This window comes from Mesoplodon densirostris, chromosome 15 (genome assembly GCF_025265405.1).
Source record: "Mesoplodon densirostris isolate mMesDen1 chromosome 15, mMesDen1 primary haplotype, whole genome shotgun sequence".
Classification (NCBI taxonomy): Eukaryota; Metazoa; Chordata; class Mammalia; order Artiodactyla; family Ziphiidae; genus Mesoplodon; species Mesoplodon densirostris.
Genome location: NC_082675.1, coordinates 40,370,589 through 40,390,899, shown reverse-complemented (window position 1 = coordinate 40,390,899; position 20,311 = coordinate 40,370,589). Strand labels below are relative to the sequence as shown.

At 44.3% G+C, this 20,311-nt stretch overlaps 1 protein-coding gene across 8 annotated transcripts in view; it reads left to right on the top strand.

Annotated features, from left to right (window-relative positions):
- The window catches only part of TMEM241 (transmembrane protein 241), a 110,062-nt gene that overhangs the window by 52,341 nt on the left and 37,410 nt on the right, over positions 1–20,311 (top strand). For 7 of the 8 annotated variants that reach the window (XR_009534539.1, XM_060119192.1, XM_060119197.1 and 4 more), the window contains exons 11-13: positions 3,229–3,263; positions 10,398–10,467; positions 14,221–14,314. Coding sequence is in view for 7 of the 8 variants with exons in the window: in XM_060119192.1 (XP_059975175.1) it covers positions 3,229–3,263; positions 10,398–10,467; positions 14,221–14,314 (199 nt within the window). In the remaining variant the exon portion in view is untranslated. The remainder of the gene's footprint in view (positions 1–3,228; positions 3,264–10,397; positions 10,468–14,220; positions 14,315–20,311) is intronic. The other variant, XM_060119196.1, reaches the window with a different exon arrangement.

The following is a 20,311-nucleotide window of genomic DNA, read 5'->3' as shown; positions in this document are numbered from 1 at the left end:
ATTTTCAAAGAATAACTCATATTCTTCTAGAGCTAATGGATTTTTATTTTCCAATAATGTATATATTTTCTATTAATTCATTTTTTAATTGGAGTATAGTTTATTTACGACGTTGTGTTAGTTTCTGCTGTACAGCAAAGTGAGTCAGTTATATCCAGTAATATTTTGATAAGGGAGATCTGAGCCAGTGTGCCTGCCTGCCAGGAAGGCAAGCTAAATAACTGGTGAGATGATCAGAATTCCGGAGACTAAATAGTAGTCCTGCTGTTAGGCCAGGCAAGAAGGGCTTCCATCCAGCCCCGCACTTCAGAGAGCCATGCCTCTCCCCAAGGCATTTGGAGTCTGTACGGCTAAGAGCCCACACCCTTCCTTCTAGACTGGGCCTTGGAATTTCCTACACAAGTGGATTCCAAGGCCTCCCTGGGTCTGTCTTCTTAACTCATTCCGAGACCCAATGGATGTCCAAAGAAAGGCTGTTAGTATGAGGGATGTACATGGAGGGTGGGCTTGCAGACTGAGGTGTCCACACACACATGTTTGAGGTCCTCGGGTGCAGGATGGAGCCTGGTGTCGGGAGAGAAGAGGGTGCACTGGGAGCCGGGAGCCAGAGGCAGGATGTCCCCACACTAACACCTTCTGACAAGAAGCTCCAAGGACTCCAAGAATTCTAAATTTTAGTCTGGACTTTCAGGTTGCTTTGAAGGTGTATTTGTTAAGGTAGGATGAAGTTTGAGGCTTGATTTATAATCTGTAAGTGTAGTATATGGATTTCCATTTCTACCGTTGCCCCAAGCCGAGTAAAGAATAGGAGTTGGCTGCTAAATAGAATAGCTGGGGAGTTTTCTTGCATTCTGAGAGTCCCACATGGTGCACTGAGGGACCTAATTGAGAAAGTGAGGTTTTGCTCTCTAGAACTCAAGTTTGCCTAATGCAACAACATTCAGTCCAGAGGACCAAGGTTGGAGAGGTGCCTCTCAGCCTTTGGCCACATGGATTTCTGCAGGAAGTTAGCTTAAAACGTTCAAGAGCTGTGTTCTCTACCTACAGGTAAAGTTCCTAAATATCTTAGTATTTATGAAAATGCCTTTTTGAAGACAGGATTCAACCCAAACATAGCTGGGGCCTCTTTTGTACTCAGTGGAACAGTCATTAGTTCCACTCTGGTCAGACCCACCAGCTGCCTTTTCAAGAGATGTTTCTGAAAATGCAGAAGACTCTTGGTGTTTGAAATGTTTCCATGACATCGGACTACTTTAGACAGTTCTTTTTCCCCACAGAGCTTATAGCCAAGGCGAGCAGCAGAGGGTTTTGGGGGTGGAAAAAAACAGCCACTGTGACCCCCAGCTAGTTCTCCTGCCCTCCCCCCTCCCCACCCTCCCCCGTGTGAGGGTTTCACTACCTGGGAGCCAGGTGCTCAAGGCTTCCTGCCTCAGCCCACTGCACACCCCGCCAAAGCCACGCTGCTGTTTCCACGTCTTCTTTCAGTACAAGTGATGAAGATGAGCCAGGGCTGAGATTCGATTTCCCACAGGCCCTGGGTATCAGCCTCCAGACATCTGCATTCACTCAGCTCTGTAGGGCAGCTGTGCCTGTAGGTGCCAGCCCAGAGCTCTGCCTGCTGGTTTGATCTCTCTCTGCTGGTTTGAAAACATAGGGAGGACCTGCTATGTATCTGGCCCTGCTAAATATGTGAGCTCCAAAGATGAATAAAATATGGGATTAGGATTAGGAGGGTGTAACTCTATATTTACAAAATTCAGACATGGACTAGAGAGCCAACTCTTTTATTTAATTATCTCTTATTTTTAACTCCCTAGTGTTTTCTTTTAGAGTCACCCTTTGGGATGATTCCAATGATGGCATTTGGGATACCATGTCAGGCCCTGGGAGATGTTTTGGGATGGAAAGGGGCCCCTCACATCCTGCCGTAGGAGCAATAACTTCGGCTGCTGAAGTTGAAGCTGAAAGGGGATCTAGCGAGATAGAATAATGGAGAATGTACAGGGTATGTGTTTTCCGGAGAAAGAAGAGACAGCAAGCAGACGCCCATGAGAAGGACAGGAAATCTCCAGTCTTGTCTGTAGTGTGTGTATTGTTTTACAGCTAGCTGCCTGTAAACCCTTGTCTCACAAACCTACAACTTCCGAATGACCAGAATGTGACTATTCTTATGGCCGTTGTCACAACCCTCCTCTCCTCCTGCCTCTTTCTGTGATGCTGCTCCTCTGAAAACCATCAGAAAAACAGAAATGATGCTGGGAGATAACCCAAGAGCAGGGCAGGGCTGAGGAGCTAACATTGGTTTCCCTGGCTATCATGTCACCAACTGGAGATTTGTGGCAGTGGTTCCTGATCCTGGTACTTTATAGCTTCCGGGAGCCATAACAAATAAAAACAATGGATGCCCGGACCATACCCTTAGAGATTCTAGCCAGGATGTTACACTATTTGAATGTGTATCCAGGGTTAAGAACCAGAGCAGGCCATCCAGCGCTTTAAGAAAACTTTCCTTCTTATATTTGAATTAGAAGTTTCATTCCTAACCTCCAACTAAATCAGCTGCCTGCGTGGCATGAGTTTTGATGGAAGAGGGTATGGAACGTGGGCTTAGGACCGCACAAAGGCACTTGTAGACAGGCGCCAGGAGATGGGACAGGCTTCCAGAGTTGAAGATGGGAGAGAGTCAAGCACAGGTATGGCCTGCATCATCCCATACAGCATCAACTGCAAATTGGTCCAGGTAGTTTTCAGACACAGGGTGGATGGCATGGGTCATTTTGTGGGCTAGCTTCCTGGAAATTTGCCTATTCTTCTGTGTAGTTAATTTTGTGATTTAGCTCACCCAAATAGATTTAGCTCACATTCAACAGCTAACATTTAGGCTGCAGCCTATTTGTAATTTAGACTCTGCTTTGTTTAGCTGACAAATACTCTCTGTAGATTAGGTGAATATGATAATCATTAGTGGCAGGGCTGACCCTCCAAGAGGGGCACGGACCCTCAGAGTCCATCACAGGGGAAATCCAGCCCTCTTGCCAAAACCTGAGGCATTTCAGGAGATTCTCACTCTCTCCCTGACAAGTTGGATTTAGGCAGAAGGAGACCATTCAGTGCAGATAGTTTGCTTTCAGGCAAATCTCACTATTTCCAAGTAGAATGGGTGAAAATGGATGTTGTATTCTCAGTGCTGGGGAAGCTTCTTTCACGAGTCTGCTGTTTCTTTTTCAGTGTGGTGCTCCTGGCATTTGCATCTCACCCCACAGGTAAACATCATTTTGTTTGTTTGTTTGTGTATCTTACATTGCCCATTCGACCCAGTGCTCTGACTCTGGTTATATCTCTCTTTTTTTTTTAAAGTATTTATTTATTTATTTTTGACTGTGTTGGGTCTTCGTTTCTGTGTGAGGGCTTTCTCTAGTTGCAGCGAGCCGGGGCCACTCTTCATCGTGGTGCGCGGGCCTCTCACTATTGCGGCCTCCCTTGTTGCGGAGCACAGGCTCCAGATGCACAGGCTCAGTAATTGTGGCTCACGGGCCTAGCCGCTCTGCGGCATGTGGGATCTTCCCAGACCAGGGCTCGAACCCATGTCCCCTGCGTTGGCAGGCAGATTCTCAACCACTGCACCACCAGGGAAGCCCCTGGTTATATCTCTGGGGGAAATTTTGTAAGAGAATGTAGCTGCCTTCCAGGGTGTCAAATTTAAGGGTGAGGAATGGCCCACATACTTGAAACTGTTATTGGTATCCCGTTATGGATTTATTGCCCATGAATTTAACCTTTTTCCATCTTTTATTGTGGATGTTTTCATCTGGTGCAATCTCAGGTGTACAGGCAGGTTTATTATCTGCCAAATAAACTAGTGCTTGCTTTGTCCTTTTCTAAAATTCTCCCTTCAAGCATCCAGAATTGCTCTTCAATCCTAGGGCTAAAGATTTGGTGGAGAAGTTCAAATGGCGCCTCTTTCTCAGTGACAGCCTTTTATACATTTTTATCATATATTGTTATCCAGTTTTCATAATTCCAGATTAAAGCAGTCATTTTAAAACTTACCTTCACCCATATATACACTGATATGTATAAAATAGATAATAGATAATAAGAACCTGCTGTGTAAAAAATAAATAAATCGAATTAAATTTTAAAAAAACCAGAAAACTTACCTTTACCCCGTTGCTGCCTCTTTTACCCTAGAGTTGTTTTCCAAATTCAGGAATTTTCCATAATACTCTATTTCATTGTGTTTTTTTACTTTGAAAGGTTTTGAAGTTGATGCAAAGATAAAGCAAAAATACCTGTGTGCAGCATGGCTGGAAATACACATTTGATTGGTCACACTCCTTAAACTAATGTTTATTGACCTCTGCCATGCATGAGGCATTACCCAAGCCCTCAGGGTCTCAGTCTCTTATCCGGAAATTAAGAAAGGTGGACTGGATTATTTCTGAAGCCCCTTCTAGCTCCCTACTGTGCCCCGAACAGCAACCCCTTTCTGTGTGTGTTTTTAGCTGCTTCAGACTGTTTGAACTGATATCCTCAGGGACCTGCTGATGGTGACTCGGGTCATGTTTCTAGGTTGGACAGGACATATCCGAACCACTGTCTCATGAGCATAATTTGAATTACGTTTTCTCCATGAGTGCTTCTACACTTGCCCATACTGAAGCACATCCACTGTTTTCTGCCCACTCCCATAGCCTGAAAACCTATCCTTTGTAAAATTACAAGTCATATGAAACCCTCCTGTTGACCCTAAACATTTACCTGTACCACTGAGTGTCCGCCTCCAAATCCTGCCTCTCAGCATTCCTTCGCGCAGCCAGAGGGTTGCCACCCAACAGATATTTCAGAACCTACTAAGTGTCTTCTGCCTTTCAAATAGGTTTTTAATCAAAGACCTTTGGAGAGGGCTTCCCTGGTGGCGCAGTGGTTGAGAGTCCGCCTGCCGATGCAGGGGACACGGGTTCGTGCCCCGGTCCGGGAAGATCCCACGTGCCACGGAGAGGCTGGGCCTGTGAGCCATGGCCGCTGAGCCTGCGCGTCCGGAGCCTGTGCTCCGCAGCAGGAGAGGCCACAGCAGTGAGAGGCCCATGTAAAAAAAAAAAAAAAGACCTTTGGAGAGTTATGCTTGCTGGTTCTTCTTGGTTTACATGTTCATTTTCTCCCTGAGTGATTTCTAGTGGATTTGGGTGAATGATATTCACTTAAAGAAGTCACTGTGCCTTTCACTAAGAGGTTATGCTAGTTCATTTGTTACACTCACGCTTATCAGAGCTGGAAGGAACCTTAGTGATTATCCAAGGTGCCACCACATTTTACAAATGAGGAAATTGAAACCCAGAGGAGTTAAGTGATGTGGCCAAGATGAGGAGGTAAGTAGCAGAGGGAGACTGGAGTTTAGCTGAAGCTTCCCTGCGAGGGGATGCCCCACAGCCGTAGGGGTCAGGAGTCCTGTGGGCCTCAGTAGCCATCGTAGCAGGGCTCAGGCAAAGGCCCCAGGGAAGGTAGGTGTGAGGCTACCTACGAACTGGCGGCAGCCTTCCAGAACATCCCAGGGAAACACTGTGGAGCCACACCTACTTTTACGTGAATTAAGTAACAAATACAATTGTGGTCTTTATAAACAGTGCAGTTGTTTATACTGAAGTTGTGTAATGCACAACCTTGTGCAGCTCTAAGCAGTGGCCCACTGTTTCAAAAAGCACACAGGTTTGCTCGAGTAGCTAATTAAGGCAGATGGATATGAAGGTAAGAATTTGGTGTGGGAGATTATGGAAGCTGAGAATCTAGAAGACCCCCTGGGGATCAGTTTTTCCCAGCTTTATAAAGCCAGGTCAGTTGCCCTAAACCCTTTTTTTTTTTTTTTTTTTTTTTTTGGTGGTACACGGGCCTCTCACTGTTGTGGCCTCTCCCATTGCAGAGCACAGGCTCCGGATGCGCAGGCTCAGCGGCCATGTCTCTCGGGCCCAGCCGCTCCGCAGCATGTGGGATCTTCCCGAACCAGGGCACGGACCCGCGTCCCCTGCATCGGCAGGCGGACTCTCAACCACTGCGCCACCAGGGAAGCCCTGCCCTAAACTCTTTGATGGGTCCTGGTGATGTCTTCTCATAGGAGCATAGGTTGATTACAAAATTTAAGCAAATAAAACAGCTGAGGAAAATCTCTTTCCTCTGGAAGTATTCAATGACTGCTCTGATTGGGAAGCTTCAATTCCTGCCAATTTGTTAGCTTTCTCATTGGACCCGTGGGTGGTCCAGCCCATTTTTAAGATAGAACAGCACTTCGTTATTTCCCACTTGCTTATTATAATTTCCATCTGGAATGTCCACTTCAAGGCCTGGATGTGGGTCAGGGAGAGCAGCTTCCTGATTTGTCCCACATCTGCACCAATTAAGACACAGTAAGAGTCAGGACCCATGGGTGCAGCCTTATTTATTTATTTATTTTTAAAGGCTCTGTTAATTTCACATGTTTTAAAACAGGGCTTTATTCTTTTTGGTTTCTTCTTACCTCTTCTTTTTTTACTTGTATCTTCATTATTTAGTAGCACTTTCAAAACATTTTAAAATTGAGATATGATTTACACGTAGGAAATGCACATATCTTAAATGTGCAGCTTGATCAATTTTGACAAATGTATATGCCCATGTAACTCACACCTCTATCAAGATATAGAAAACTTCTGTCACTCCAGAAAGTCTCCTCACGTCCCTTCTTAGTCACTCCCTCTCACCGACCACCAGAAGCCCCTATTGATCTGATTTCTGTTACCATACATAAGTTCTGTCTATTCTAGAGCCTCATATAAATGGAAACACACAGGAAGTATTCTTTTGTGTCTAGCTCTTTCATTCAGCATAGCATTTAGAGATTCATCCAGGTTGTTGGGTGTCTCACTAGTCTATTCTCTTTTATTGCTGACTAGTGTGCCAGTATATGAACCTTTTGTTTATCCATTCACCTGCTCACCTGGGATGTTTCCAGTTTGGGGCTGTTATGAATAAAGCTGCCACCAAGATTCTCATACAGTGCTTTTGGTGGACTTATGTTTTAATGTCTCTTGGATAAATATCTAGGAGTAGAATTTCTGAGTCTTACAGTAGATATATGTTTAACTTTTAAAGAAAGTGCCAGTTTTGTAAAGCATTTGTACCATTTTACCCTCCCACCCAACAATGCGTTAGAGTTCTGGTTTCTCCATGTCTTCACCAACATTTGGTGTTGTCTGTCTTACGTTAGCTATTCTACTAGGTGGGTGATGGTCTCTCGGTAGCGCTTTTGACTGAGCAGCCCTTCTCACTCACTCCCGAGTGACTAGAAAGATAGGCTTTCTTGCAGTGCGGATGGTGTGGCTTTGGGTCACCACCTTTGGGGTGCATTGGGATGTAGTGGTAGGTAGGGACCAGGTAGATAGTTCTCCATGTCCTAGGTGCAGACCCTGACACTTTTCCTATTTCAGGCACTGGGTTTGCTTCTTGATGGGTGGGACCTAGTTCTCCTTCTAATCTTTCAGAGTCACAGTTCATGCAGAAGCTCCAAGAATCTTAGAAACTTGCACCCCCAGGACTGCTTTAAGTAATAGTAGAGAAAACAAATTCTTCCTCTGTTTGAAAGTCTGCATTTCATCTTTGTATGGGGTCCCTCTGCTGTGGCATTTTCAAGAGAGAACATTTCAAGGAACCAGAAGGGCAGGAAGACTTTCGGGAATCTGACCAGAGATGACCTTGTTATGTGGTGTGTCTACTGCTCGTATTGAGATAAAGCAAGCAGTACTAACTACATCCTGGAACTGACCTTCCACTTTTCCATTGACTCTGAGGACTAAAATGTGGTGAGAGGAAATTTTCTTGATGTTCAAGTATCCATTGTTCTTGATGTGGTAAAATTGTGCCACACTTTGCACCATGGCGATTTCATGCTCCATTATCTTCAGAGAGATGGGACTCCCTCCCTCACTCAGAGAGTCAGCAGAATTTTAACTGTGGAGCACAGGGATGAAGGCTTAACTCAGACTTCTGTGCATAAGCTGCATGTTGATGCCACAAAGCCTGTTTACAGAGCTTGAACCACTTACTTTGTGCTTAAAGTGTGCATTCTGCACTAGGTGGTGCAGAAGTGTTGTCTTTTGAGCATCTTTACACAGTTTTTAGTTCCTGGGTCTAGTTCTCATGTGGTTGGGGCCAGCTAGCCACATACTGCAACATTTTCGGGGCTATTTTTGTAGCACAGTCATTAACCTTTGCTGTTTAGAGGTTGGTGTGCACCCTCTCTGTTGAAGTAAAAGATGAGGCCGGCTGAAGGCATCAGGGGGGAAGCACCAGGGGCCAATTTGAGATTGAGGACCAGCAGAGCCAAGTGGAAAGTGTTTGGAACATTCTCTCCAGGGAAAGCAAGAGGGGTTGAAGTCTTCCAGACACTATTGGCTCAAGAGTGCTTGTTATTTGTCAGAGATGGTCCTAACACAGTGGATACAAGTGCTGAGTATAATAGAATCCTTGCTCGCAAGGACTTGATGGCTCTAGAAGGAGAGACAGTCATGCAGTTAACTACGTGAGAAATGTGTGGAGGTTTTAGAAATGACTCAAAGAGAAGAGCGAGCTGTTCTCTCTCTTGCTCTCAATAATTTACAGGATGAATTTTTAGGATTTGAGTGAGGATTATTATGCAGCTGGTCCATTCCCTAGGATGGTGATTTTTTCCTTTATCTTCCTTCCTCCCAGTCTACCTCCGCCCACTCCACTGCCCTTCAGACCCCTCCATAGCCTGGGCCGCACCGGGAGTCCAGGTCCCCTCCCCTGAATCCTGAGGTCCTGCGTTTAATTTATTCTTCTCTGCTCAGTCCTCCTGATCACACTGACTGCGCTGCAGTTTCTCTCACGCTGAGAGGGCGGTTGGGAAAAAGCCAAGAACCAAGAGCTGCCAAAGAGACGGAGCAAATCCTCCACGAACACGCCTTCACCCACCTTACAGGGGGCTGGGGACGCCTGCTAGGATCCGGGCGCTCAGGGTTTCCTCGGCTGCCACTTGTGGGAAAAGGGGCTACAGAAGCAGTGGAGCTCCTCATGCACTGGATGTCTGGGCCTGATGTCAGTTACAAAGTCCCTCCACCAGTATAGGTCCCTAGGAAATGACAGGGGTGTCCAGTGGAGCCGTAGCAGAAAGAGAACAAAAACTCTTAGTCTTTTGTTGGGCTGCACGAAAACCAGATCCTAGGGGACCTCTCCTTTTAGTTAAATACACATACATAGGTACAAACCAAATCAAACAAAATAACAATAGTTATGGTAGAAAAAAGCAACCGTCCAGAGAAGTGGAATTCAGACCTTTCCTTCCCAGTCGATGGTTGAATCATTTGAGATCATTTAGGTACAAGGAAGTGTAGCGATGCGTTGTGTCTTTTGTTCTGAAACTCTTGATTGGTAAGTGTAGTGATGAAGGATGTTCCACTGCCCCTAACGTGCTGTGAGTACTCAGGAAAATCAACCTTTCTTGCTCCAGTCCATCCAGAACTGAGAGACAGACCGAGGCCCAGGGGTCTGGAAGGTCTGGCGCCTCCAGAATCTCAGAAATTCCAGATTTGGAAGGATTAGGCTATCTGCTGTGGAAATGCTTAATTCCTTTTCTCTGGACATTTTTGGAAGGCTTTCTGCTTTTTTAATCTCCTGACTTCTTGTTTGTGACCAAGTTCAAATTCCAGAGAGGGAAGCGGCCAATATGTGTGATTATTTCCTCTTGCACCAAGTGGAACTAAAAGAATGAACTTACTTCACTAGAAATAAATGTACCCTTTGGACCTTAAACTAAAATGAGTATGCATGGGCGGTTGGCCCCTCCTCTGTTTGTGCGGTAATTAAACACAAAGATGAGAGAAGATGTCAGAGGCATGCGTTCACGATCCTTTTTTAGATATAAGGCAGACAAGAATAGAAGAATCTTTAAAAAAAGATTCTTTTTGTCCTACGCTCTGGGCCGGGGATGGCTGCCTGGTGAAGAGGAAAGATCTTAGGACTTGAAGTCACTGGGGTCCACTTTCTGGCTCAACAGTTAGAGTGCTGTGCAAACGTAAACAAATCACTTCTCTGAGCTGCAGTTAAAATGGGGATAACAAAGCTTCACAGAGTTGTTACAAGGATTGAAAGAGATGATGTTCGGGAAGCTTTTCACACGGGGCCCTGCACAGGGCAGGCTTTCACTAAATGGGTGTTATTATCATCGTACTATTATTATAATAAGACAATGCCAATGACACAGAAACCCTCGAATGCTGGAGTGAATTCACTGCTGGCCAGCTCAACACTCAGAGGGCTGATGTAATTAAGATCCTTGCCTTGTGTTTCCGGGCAGCCGGGGGCAGGGGGCTTTCAGGCTGTGTGTGTCTCACCCTTGCTGTTTCCCTCAGGTGATCTCCTCAGCGTCCTGGACTTTCCGTTCCTGTATTTCTACAGATTCCACGGCAGCTGCTGTGCCAGGTAATCTTAACTCGGAAAACCCCTTGCACTGTGGATTTGTATGTTTCTGTACTACTAGCCGTGTCTTCGTGAAGCCCAGGGTCACTGTCTGTTATCTGAATGAGCGTCAGAAGAAAGTGGTGTCTGGTGCAGGTGAGGAAGTTGACCCGTCGGCCATCAGAGGGTTGTTACGAACATGCTCAGGGCTGGCCTGGGACCTGCGAGGACCCCTGTCCTGAAGAATTTTCTCGGCCAGGGCAGTGGTTTTCAGACTTGCAGAAAAGAGAGAATTCTCCCACTTTTTTTTTTTTGCCCCACAAGCAATTCTTAAACAGAACTTCGGTATATAAAAATGATGACGCTGACTCAGTTCAAGGGAAGATTTGGGTACCGAATCACACCCTCTCAGAATCTACCTTGATTTCTCTCTTGTTTCTAAGGGGCAGCCTCCAAAAATTTTTGACTGAACCCTAAGACTCTGAGAGACAGATTTTGAAACCAATGACTAGGAATTGTCTAGACCACAAGGTGATGGTTAATATTTGGCCTTGGGAAGTGTCAGAGATGTGGACCAATTAGATGGATACATTTAGATACAAAGAGGTTCATCCCCATCCTACCCCACCCCCTTTCCTGCCATGACCCCCACCTCGCTTGACTGTATTGTGCCGAGGAATGGAAAGGCTTCTGTGGACAGTCTCAAAGCATGGATTCTGATATGGTCGAAAGACCACACTTGGGTTGAATTTCAGCCTCGCTGTTTGCTAATTTGTGTCTTTGGGCAAGTTATCCTAGTTCTCCCAAACCTTAGTTTAGTTTTCTCATCTGTAAAATGGAAAGATAATACTAATACAGGGTGATTGTGTGTATTAAATAAGGTACACAAAGCTCGAAGCATTTTGCCTGGCTCAGCGAATGATGGGCATTATTATTATCTGTAGATAAAATGTCAACAGACCAGAAGCAATTGCTACATAAAAGCCAGACCACCTATTTCCACCCAAAAGAGAGTGTATCTTGTGAAGCAGTGATTCTTCACAGAGAGTTAAAGAGCTGATATGCAGCTAGGTGCTGTTTCTGATGGGGGTGTGTTAGGACAGAAAAAATCAGTATTATAGAGTCTGCATCTGCATTTGAGCCTCAGAATGATTTCTTTTTTCTCATCATTCTCAGAAAAGTTGCAGGAAAACACTGACAGAATTTGTCTTCTCAGTTCCTATCCATTGGTCAGGCCTTGTCACTTGCCCACGAGCTAGGATTGTGTGGCAGGACTGTCCGTGCCACTCTGGTGCCTGTGGACTTGCTTCCCTTTGGGCCTGCTTCTTTGGCTGCATGGGTGGCCAGGGTGCCAAGGGGGCCACCAGGTTTGGTTATTTGGAACAGAGCATCACAGTTCATAGCCTGTTGGTGATGGCTTTGTGGGATGACCTTTTTTTTTTTTTTTTTTTTTTTTTTTTTTTTGGCCACGCTGTGCGGCACGCAGGATCTTAGATCCCTGACCAGGGATCGAACTCGTGCCTCCAGCAGTGGAAGTGCAGAGTCTTAACCACTGGACCGGCAGGGAAGTCCCTGTAGGATGACCTTCTGCCTCCATTTCTGCCCCCTTTGAATCTGCAAGTTTTTCTAATCCAACATGAAAACTCAGGTGGTGTTTTTTTTTTAATTTGAAAGATTTGGAAATCTTTATCTGAATTGGTTTAACTCTCTATTCCATTCTACCTCTGGCTTACCCTCTTTTAAGAATGTGGCGCTTTTCCCCACATCATCTCATGACTCCCCCATAGCCGTATCTCAGACTAAGAGCTGTCACCTTCAGAGGTCCTGGGGGAGCTCAGGAGGGGTCATGGAGGCCTCAGGGGTCAGTGGTAGCCGTGGCCTGGAGACCCCGTGAATAGGGAGCCCCAGGCTCCTTCACTCCTGGGATCTGTCCAGTGCTCTTAAGACCTGCCTCCACAGCAAGGGGTAGACAAGCTGGAAGTGGAAGACACAGATGAGGGAGATGAGGGAGGGATCCATGAGTCATTTAGAAATGATTCACCGACATGCAAGTCAGGTGATGGGAAAGAGTCATGGACGCTTTCAGGAGCGTGTGGGTCACAAGCCAGCGGTCACTCAGTCCTAGTAGCAGAGTCTGTGCTGAGGGCAAGGGTCAACGTGGAACTATGCCCTCCTCTGGCCAGGTATGGAGAGGACAGGAGAAGCCCAAAGGGGACCGAGGTATGGGGGATGGGACAGGCACCTGTTGGGGATGCAGGGGGTGGACACCATCAAGAGGAGCCTTGGAGGGCTGGCTGCCTCACTGTCCTCTACCAGCCTCGCGACCTTGGGCACCCGCAGCATCTCACTCCATCTCTTTGGCTGAGAGCACATTTCCACGTTGAGGTCTGCAGGGCCGGGGAGAGCTTCGGAAGAGCCAGGAAACCTGGACTCTCATTACGCCTGTGACCCAGTTTGCTTGTTAATAAAGTGAGACTTGGGGCTGGGGAACCTTTCTGTTCTGAAAATCTCTGATTTCCATAAAATAGAATGAAGAGCACTATGCTTATTCCTGCTTTAAGGCCACAGAACCGAACCTGGGGCAAGAAAAAAAGGGGAAAAAAATGGGGATTTGGTCAAGGTTATGAGGGTCGGTGAGCACAGCCAGGAATAGAATCCTGGATCACTTGATTTCCAGCTTCCTGTTTCCCCACAGGGGCTCCTTGTGAGAGTGACTCAACGCCTTAATCAGCGCGGCCCAGGCTCCCATGACTGCAAGTGCAGACCTGTGCAAACTTTGTGGGTCGTTAGGCCAAACAGGCTGAAATATATAGAGAGGAAACCTAATCCCTGTCCCTGGTCCTGCCCCAAGAATATGGCTGTGACCTAATCGAATCTAATGAAATGAAGGCGCACATTTCTGTGAAATTTGGCCTTAGGTGCGTTTAGTCAATTCAACCTGCTTCCAAGTACACCTGCCAAACATTTACATAATACCTGCTATGATCAGGGCACCTTATTTGGCTCTGTTGGGGAAATATGGAGAAGCCCAAGATGGGGCCCTTCCCTCTCAGGGCTCATGATCTGGGTGGGAGCCATACCCCAGCACCTATAATAGAGGTCAGATGGCAGTGTGGCACCCGACACCCTGGAGCTACAAAGGAGGAGGTATGTAGAGCTCCAAACCTCTGGATAGCCCCCGAGATGCTGTCCAGCCTCAGGCTCCCTTGGGAGGTGAGGGCTTTTTCAGACATCATTCCCAAAGTATAGCGTCTGTGTAGGCCACCCTGCTTTAGGGGACTTCTGTTATGCAACCCTCCCCTTTAGGTTCTTACCTTGAACCAAGGGGCCAGTCCAGACCCTCTGACTTCATATGGTGAGTGTTTCTTTGGAAGTCTTTTCCTAACAGTTTGTTGTGCTTGAAAAAAAAGTTGAAGCTCTACCTTGGCAAGCACCAAGCTCCAGAAGTAATACAGGAGGAAGCAGGAGATACTGTCCTCCAGATTTTTTTTTTCTTTCATGATTTAGCCAGAGATCTCCCAAATTTCTATACCCACTCCCCGCCTCCAGGGAAATGATCTCTTCATAGCTCCTTAGCATAGTAGAGCTTAATGGGTTTTTAAATTTTGGGTGTTTTTATCCAGAGATCACCAGAAAACAGAGATGAGATAGGGGTGGTGTAATAACTAAATATCGACTAATTTTTGTAAAGGTAAACACAAAATGTAACAGGAAATGTTTAGCTACTGGCTATAGGAAGGCAAGTCTCACTAACAAACGTATATTTTCTCCTTCCAGTGGATTTTTAGGATTCTTTCTCATGGTCAACACAGTGAAGCTAAAAAGCCTTATGACCCCAGGGCAGTGTGCAGCCTGGATTTTCTTTGCTAAGGTAAGAGAGAGGGGAGGGGTGGGAAGAATCCATCTCAGGAGCCCTTGTGTCCGGTGTTCTCAGAGTCAGGTTGGTCTTCATGGAGTCATCTCTAGTCCCTGGCCCTGAGCCTGATCCTTCACTTGTTCAGGTAACAATTTCTGAGGGTTTCTGCCTATTTTATCAGCATGACATACTGATCTCTCACATTCCTGGAAGGTGACCTGAGTATGCCCCTTAATTTCCCAGAGCCTTAATTTTCCCATCTGAAAAAGAGAGGTTTTGCCAAAACAAAACAAAACACCTCTAAGCCTTCTCTTGCTTGAAGAGACTGGACCCCCAGATGCATGGGGCAGTTCTTATCTTCCTTCCTGGGAGCTGCGAGGGTGTCCAGAGCTCCAGTGACTTGCCCAGGTCTCAGCCTGTCAGAGGCAATTGAAAAAGGAAAACAGACAGGTGGCCTGATTGGGGGACTCTGATGGACCATTCAAAAAAGGGGCTAATAAAAATGCCCAGTGTGTATTGATCATGGTTGAAGTATAAGATAGAGAGGTGGGAAAATAAGAAGGAGCAGAAAAATCAGCTCTGGGATGCAGGATGTTAATGCTTTGGGGCTAGCTCTTTCTAGTGGAGCATTTCATTTCCCTAAAATCTGTAAAGGAGTCAAGTTACAGTGCCCTAGGTGCTGCTTCCACTGAGTGAGATTTCTTAATTAATTTAATCTAATACAGTAATCATTTAAACTTGTACCTTTAGCCATCTTTATGTTTGTTGGCTGATTTTTCCCCCAGAAAGCAAAAACAAACGCTTTTATTTGAAAGTAAGATTTCACAGCGATGTTTCCACCTGCATTGTCTACTTTCTAATAGCATTAATAATTCACATTCCAGAAGAATGTAAAGGTTGGCTGTGATACTGACTTAGAGCATGACAGAATGACGAGGTTGATAAATCCTCTCCCCCAGAAGCAACTAGAAAGCTGGAAAAAGACTGTCAAAGATATCCATTTCAGCTCTCTAAAAATTGACCAAAAGCACACAACAAACTGAGAGGCATTTGTTCATGAAAACTCCTAAACTTCGGGTAGGAACAGCATGAGTTAGTGGTGTTCTTGCTTTAGGTTGCTCTCATTCCCTTCTCCCCATCTCTATAAGTATTCTATTTCAACCGGAGCAGGGCAGGCTGTGAAAACCAACAGGCTTGCTTCTGCTTCCAGAAGGGGCTCACTCTCTTTGGAGTATTGTCAGGTAAAGGGGCCGTCTAGGTGGTAAATGAACAGGAAGCTCCACTAGCTTGAGTTTACCTCTTTGGGGCAAGCAATGGACCAGTGGTCTAGCTGGGGACTTACCAGGTAGTTCTGGGAGGTGAGACAGCCAGTGGGCTTGCTAGCTCTCCATAAATGCCAGATCTACCTTAGTCTGTGTGCATGAGCAGCAGAGATGGAGCATGCCCAAGACACATACACGTCCCTGGTCAACAGAGCCTGTGTGCACACACAGAGGACACGTGAGAGACCAGCAGAAAGAAAAGCCGGGGCAGACATGAAAACAGCCTAAAGTTTGAATGTGCTCCCCAGCCCACATACAGAGTCAGAAGCAGAGAGAAAGCTTTCTGGCTTAAGGTGTTTGAGCAAAACCTCTTGACTAGTCTTTGCCAGAACACTAAGCTATGCAGACTGGGGATGATCCCTAGGAAGGCCGGCTTAAAAATAAAAGCAAGAAAAAAACATTGAGTGAAGACCGCAGCAATGGTACCTTATATGGGAGACAGGTTTCACAGACTTAGTCCAGGCAAATTACTAAACAAGCAAAACAACAATGCCAACGAAAATGCTCTGGGAAAAAGTCAGAATCCAGAGTTGCTATACTATCTAAAATGTCCAGTACTCAGTGAAAATTAGGGCATTCAGAGAAACAAGAAAGCATAATCCATGCACAGGAAAAAAGCAGTCAATAGGAATTGTGCCTGAATGTCTATCCTCAGAGGTAGAATTTAGCAGAAAAAGACTGCAAAGCAGCTATTTAAATATGTTCAGACAGCTAAAGGAAACCATGTTTAAAGAATTAAAGGAAAGACTCAATGAATACAGAGTCTCAAAGAGGTAGAAATGATTTTTAAAAAAAGAACCAAATGGAAATTCTGGAGTTGAAAAGTAACTGAAATAAAATGAAAAATTCTCTAGAGGTACCCAGCAACATATTTGAGCAGGCAGAAGAAAGAATAAGTGAACTGGAAGGTGGAACAAAAGAAATTATTCAATCTAAAGAACAAAGACTTTTTAAAAATTGAAGAAATATGAACAGAGGCTCAGAGACCTGTGGGACGACATCAAGAATATCAACAAATGTATAAGAATTCCAGAAGAAGAAAGGTTAGAAGAAAAAGCAAAATGACAATCAGCAGATGACTTCTCATCAAATACAACAGAGGCCAGAAGGCAGTAGAAAAGAAAAAAGGTCTCAAATCAATAACCTAAGCTTGCACCTTAAGAAACAAGAAAAATAGGAACAAAATAAACCCAAAATGATCAGCAGGAAGGATATGATAAAGTTCAAGGTGGAAAGTAATGAAATAGAAAACAGAAAGGCAATAGAGAAAATCAATGTTTGTTCTTTGAAAAATCAACAAAATTGGCAAACCTCTAGCTAGACTGGTGAAGAAAATAAGAAGATACAAATAATCAAAATTAGAAATGAAAGAAGGGACATCACCACTTATCCTATAGAAACTAAAAGTATTGTATAGTTTTATGCCAGCAAATAGATGATTTAGATGAAATGGACAAATTCCCCAAAGGCACAAAATAGGAAACTTGACTCAAGAATAAATGGAAAATCTGAATATGCTCATAACAAGTAAATAAATGTAAGTAGTAATTTTAAAATCTTTCTACAAAGAAAAGCCCAGGCCCAGTTGGCATTACTGATGAGTTCTATCATATATTTAGAGAAGAAATATATTTTCTTTACAAATTATTGTAGAAAATAGAGGAAGAGGGAATAACTCCCAATTTATTCTGTAAGGTGAGTTACCCTGATACTAAAGCCAGACAAAAAATTGTAAGAAAACTACAGACCAATATCCCTCATGAACATAGATCTTTTTTTTTTTTTTTTTTTTTTTTTTTGCGGTACGCGGGCCTCTCACTGTCGCGGCCTCTCCCGTTGCGGAGCACAGGCTCCGGACGCGCAGGCCCAGCGGCCATGGCTCACGGGCCCAGCCGCTCCGCGGCATATGGGACCCTCCCAGACCGGGGCACGAACCCATATCCCCTGCATCGGCAGGCGGACTCCCAACCACTGCGCCACCAGGGAGGCCCGAACATAGATCTTTAACAAAACATTAACAAACCAAATTTGGCAACCTACAGGAAGGATTATACACAATGATCAAATGAGATTTATCACAGGAATGCAAAGTTGGTTTAACATGTGAAAATTAATGTTATATTAATAAAATAAAGGACAGAAATACATGATCATGTCAATAGGTGCAGAAAAATCATTTGACAAAATCCAACATCCATCCATGATAAAAACTTTCAACAAACTAGTAACAGAAGAGAACCTCCTCAGTTTAATAAAAGGCATCTATGAAAAACCTATAGCTAACATTATACTTAATGGTGAAACTGAATACTTTCCCCCTAATATTGGGAGCAACACAACAATTTCACTCTCACCACTTCGATTCAACGTTATCCTGGAGGTTTCGGGCAGTGAAATAAAGAAAAAAAAATGTCTATACTCACAAATGACATTATCCTATACATAGAAAATCCTAAGGAATCTATAAAAACCCTAATTGAACCAATAAGTGATTTCTCAGGGTCTCAGGGTGCAAGATCAATTGTAGTTTTATGTATTAATAATGAACAGTCATGTTCAAAAAAAAATGTGAAATTAAGGAAACAATTCCATTCACAATAGCATCAAAAAGAAAAAAATACTTAGGAACTTAACAAAGGTGTAAGATTTATACACTGAAATCTATGAAACCTTTCTGAGAGAAATTAAAGAAGATCTCAATAAATGGAGAGACTCAATATTGTTAAGATGGAAATTCTTCCTAAGTTGTACAAATTCACAAACTGATCCTAAAATTTACTTGGAAATGCAATAGCCAAAACAAAAGAAAAACAAAAACAAAGTTGGAGGACTTGAGCTACATAATTTGGAACTCACTATAAAGCTAGAATAATCAAGACATTTTGGTATTGGCATAAGGGTAGACATTAAGGTCTATTGATCTTCTTTTCTTTTTTTTCTTTTTAAAGGGTGTCAATGTATTTTTTTAAAGATTTTATTTTATTTTATTTTATTTATTTATTTGGTTGCACAGGGTCTTAGTTGCGGCTCACCAGCTCCTTAGTTGTGGCATGCAAACTCTTAGTTGCGGCATGCATGTGGGATCTACTTCCCTGACCAGCGACCAAACCCGGGCCCCTGCATTGGGAGCATGGAGTCTTAACCACTGTGCCACCAAGGAAGTCCCAAGGTCTATTGATTTTTGATAAAGGTGCCTAGGCAGTTCAATGGAGAAGGGGTTTTCTCTTCAGCAAATTAGGCTGTAACAGTCCGTATGCTGGGAAAAAAAAGTACTTAGACCCTTGCCTTGCATTGTTAATTCAAGATGGATCATAGACCTAAATGTTAGAGCTAAAACTGGAATACTCTTAGAAGAAAACACAGGAAAAAATCTTAATGACCTTGGTTTAAGCAAAGAGTTCTTAGATATGATACCAAAAGCATGAGCCATAAAATAATTGATAAATTAGACTGCATTTAAGTTAAAATATTTTGTAATTCAAAAGACACCATTAAGAAAATGAAAAGATAAGCCACAGTCTAGGAGAAAATATTTGCAAATCATAATGGACCACTTATACATCAAAATGTGCTGACATTTGGGGCTTCCCTGGTGGCGCAGTGGTTGAGAGTCTGCCTGCCGATGCAGGGGACGCGGGTTCGTGCCCCAGCCTGGGAGGATCTCACATGTTGCGGAGCGGCTGGGCCCGTGAGCCATGGCCGCTGAGCCTGCGCGTCCGGAGCCTGTGCTCCGCAACGGGAGAGGCCACAACAGTGAGAGGCCCGCGTACCGCAAAAAAAAAAAAAAAAAAAATGTGCTGACATTTGGAATACAACATAATTGTACTTAGCCATACAGCCTTTCCCCCACGTCATTGCGACTCTGCTGGGTGCCAGTATATTCAGAAAGTGACTCAAAAAGATGTTCCGTTGGCCCAGAGGAGAATTTGGATTCTGTGAAAAACTCACAGGCAGAGAGGTTAAGCAGAAGGATGTGCAGGTGGGGAACCAGGAGGAAATAAATTTAGCTAGAGGAGGAGGAGAATGTAGAGGGGAAGGGAAAAACTGGGCATAGAAGAGTGATTATAGGTATCCCTAAAAGCCATGCCACAGAGACCACTGTGAACCTCAGAATGAGACTGACCAAGGGTAATGTTTTAAGCAGGTTAATATAGCGGCAGTGCTTAAGACAGATTGGAAATGACTTCCAACCATTCAGAAGGGAGGTGAATCAAGGTAGTGATGGCAAGAAGAAAGGTGAAAGGTCAAACCTGACTTACAATTAGAAGGAAAATACATTTTAAGTACACAACTTACCATATAATTGTTCTGTGATGTGATAAAAGAATTAGATAACAAAGACAAATCATTTTAGAACAGGTGGGGGGATAGTTTGGACATAGGAATGATGGGTATGGAAGGTCACACATGGCTCCAAGGTTTGTAGCTAGAGACGTGGGAAATCCATGGCATTACAGACAGAAATGGGGGTGATTGTGAAAGGACATCTTTGGGGAGGAAAGCTGGTGATATACATTTTAGACAAATGTGTATGGTGATAAAACATCTACATGGAGCTCTTTTTTGTTGGAAACATGGGGTCAAAGGTAGGCAAGGGCTCGGAGCTCTGCATGTCCATTTGGGCTTCGCCTGTAGAAAGATGGAGCTGAAATCAAGAAAATGTATAAATTGATGAGTTCACTGAGAGAGT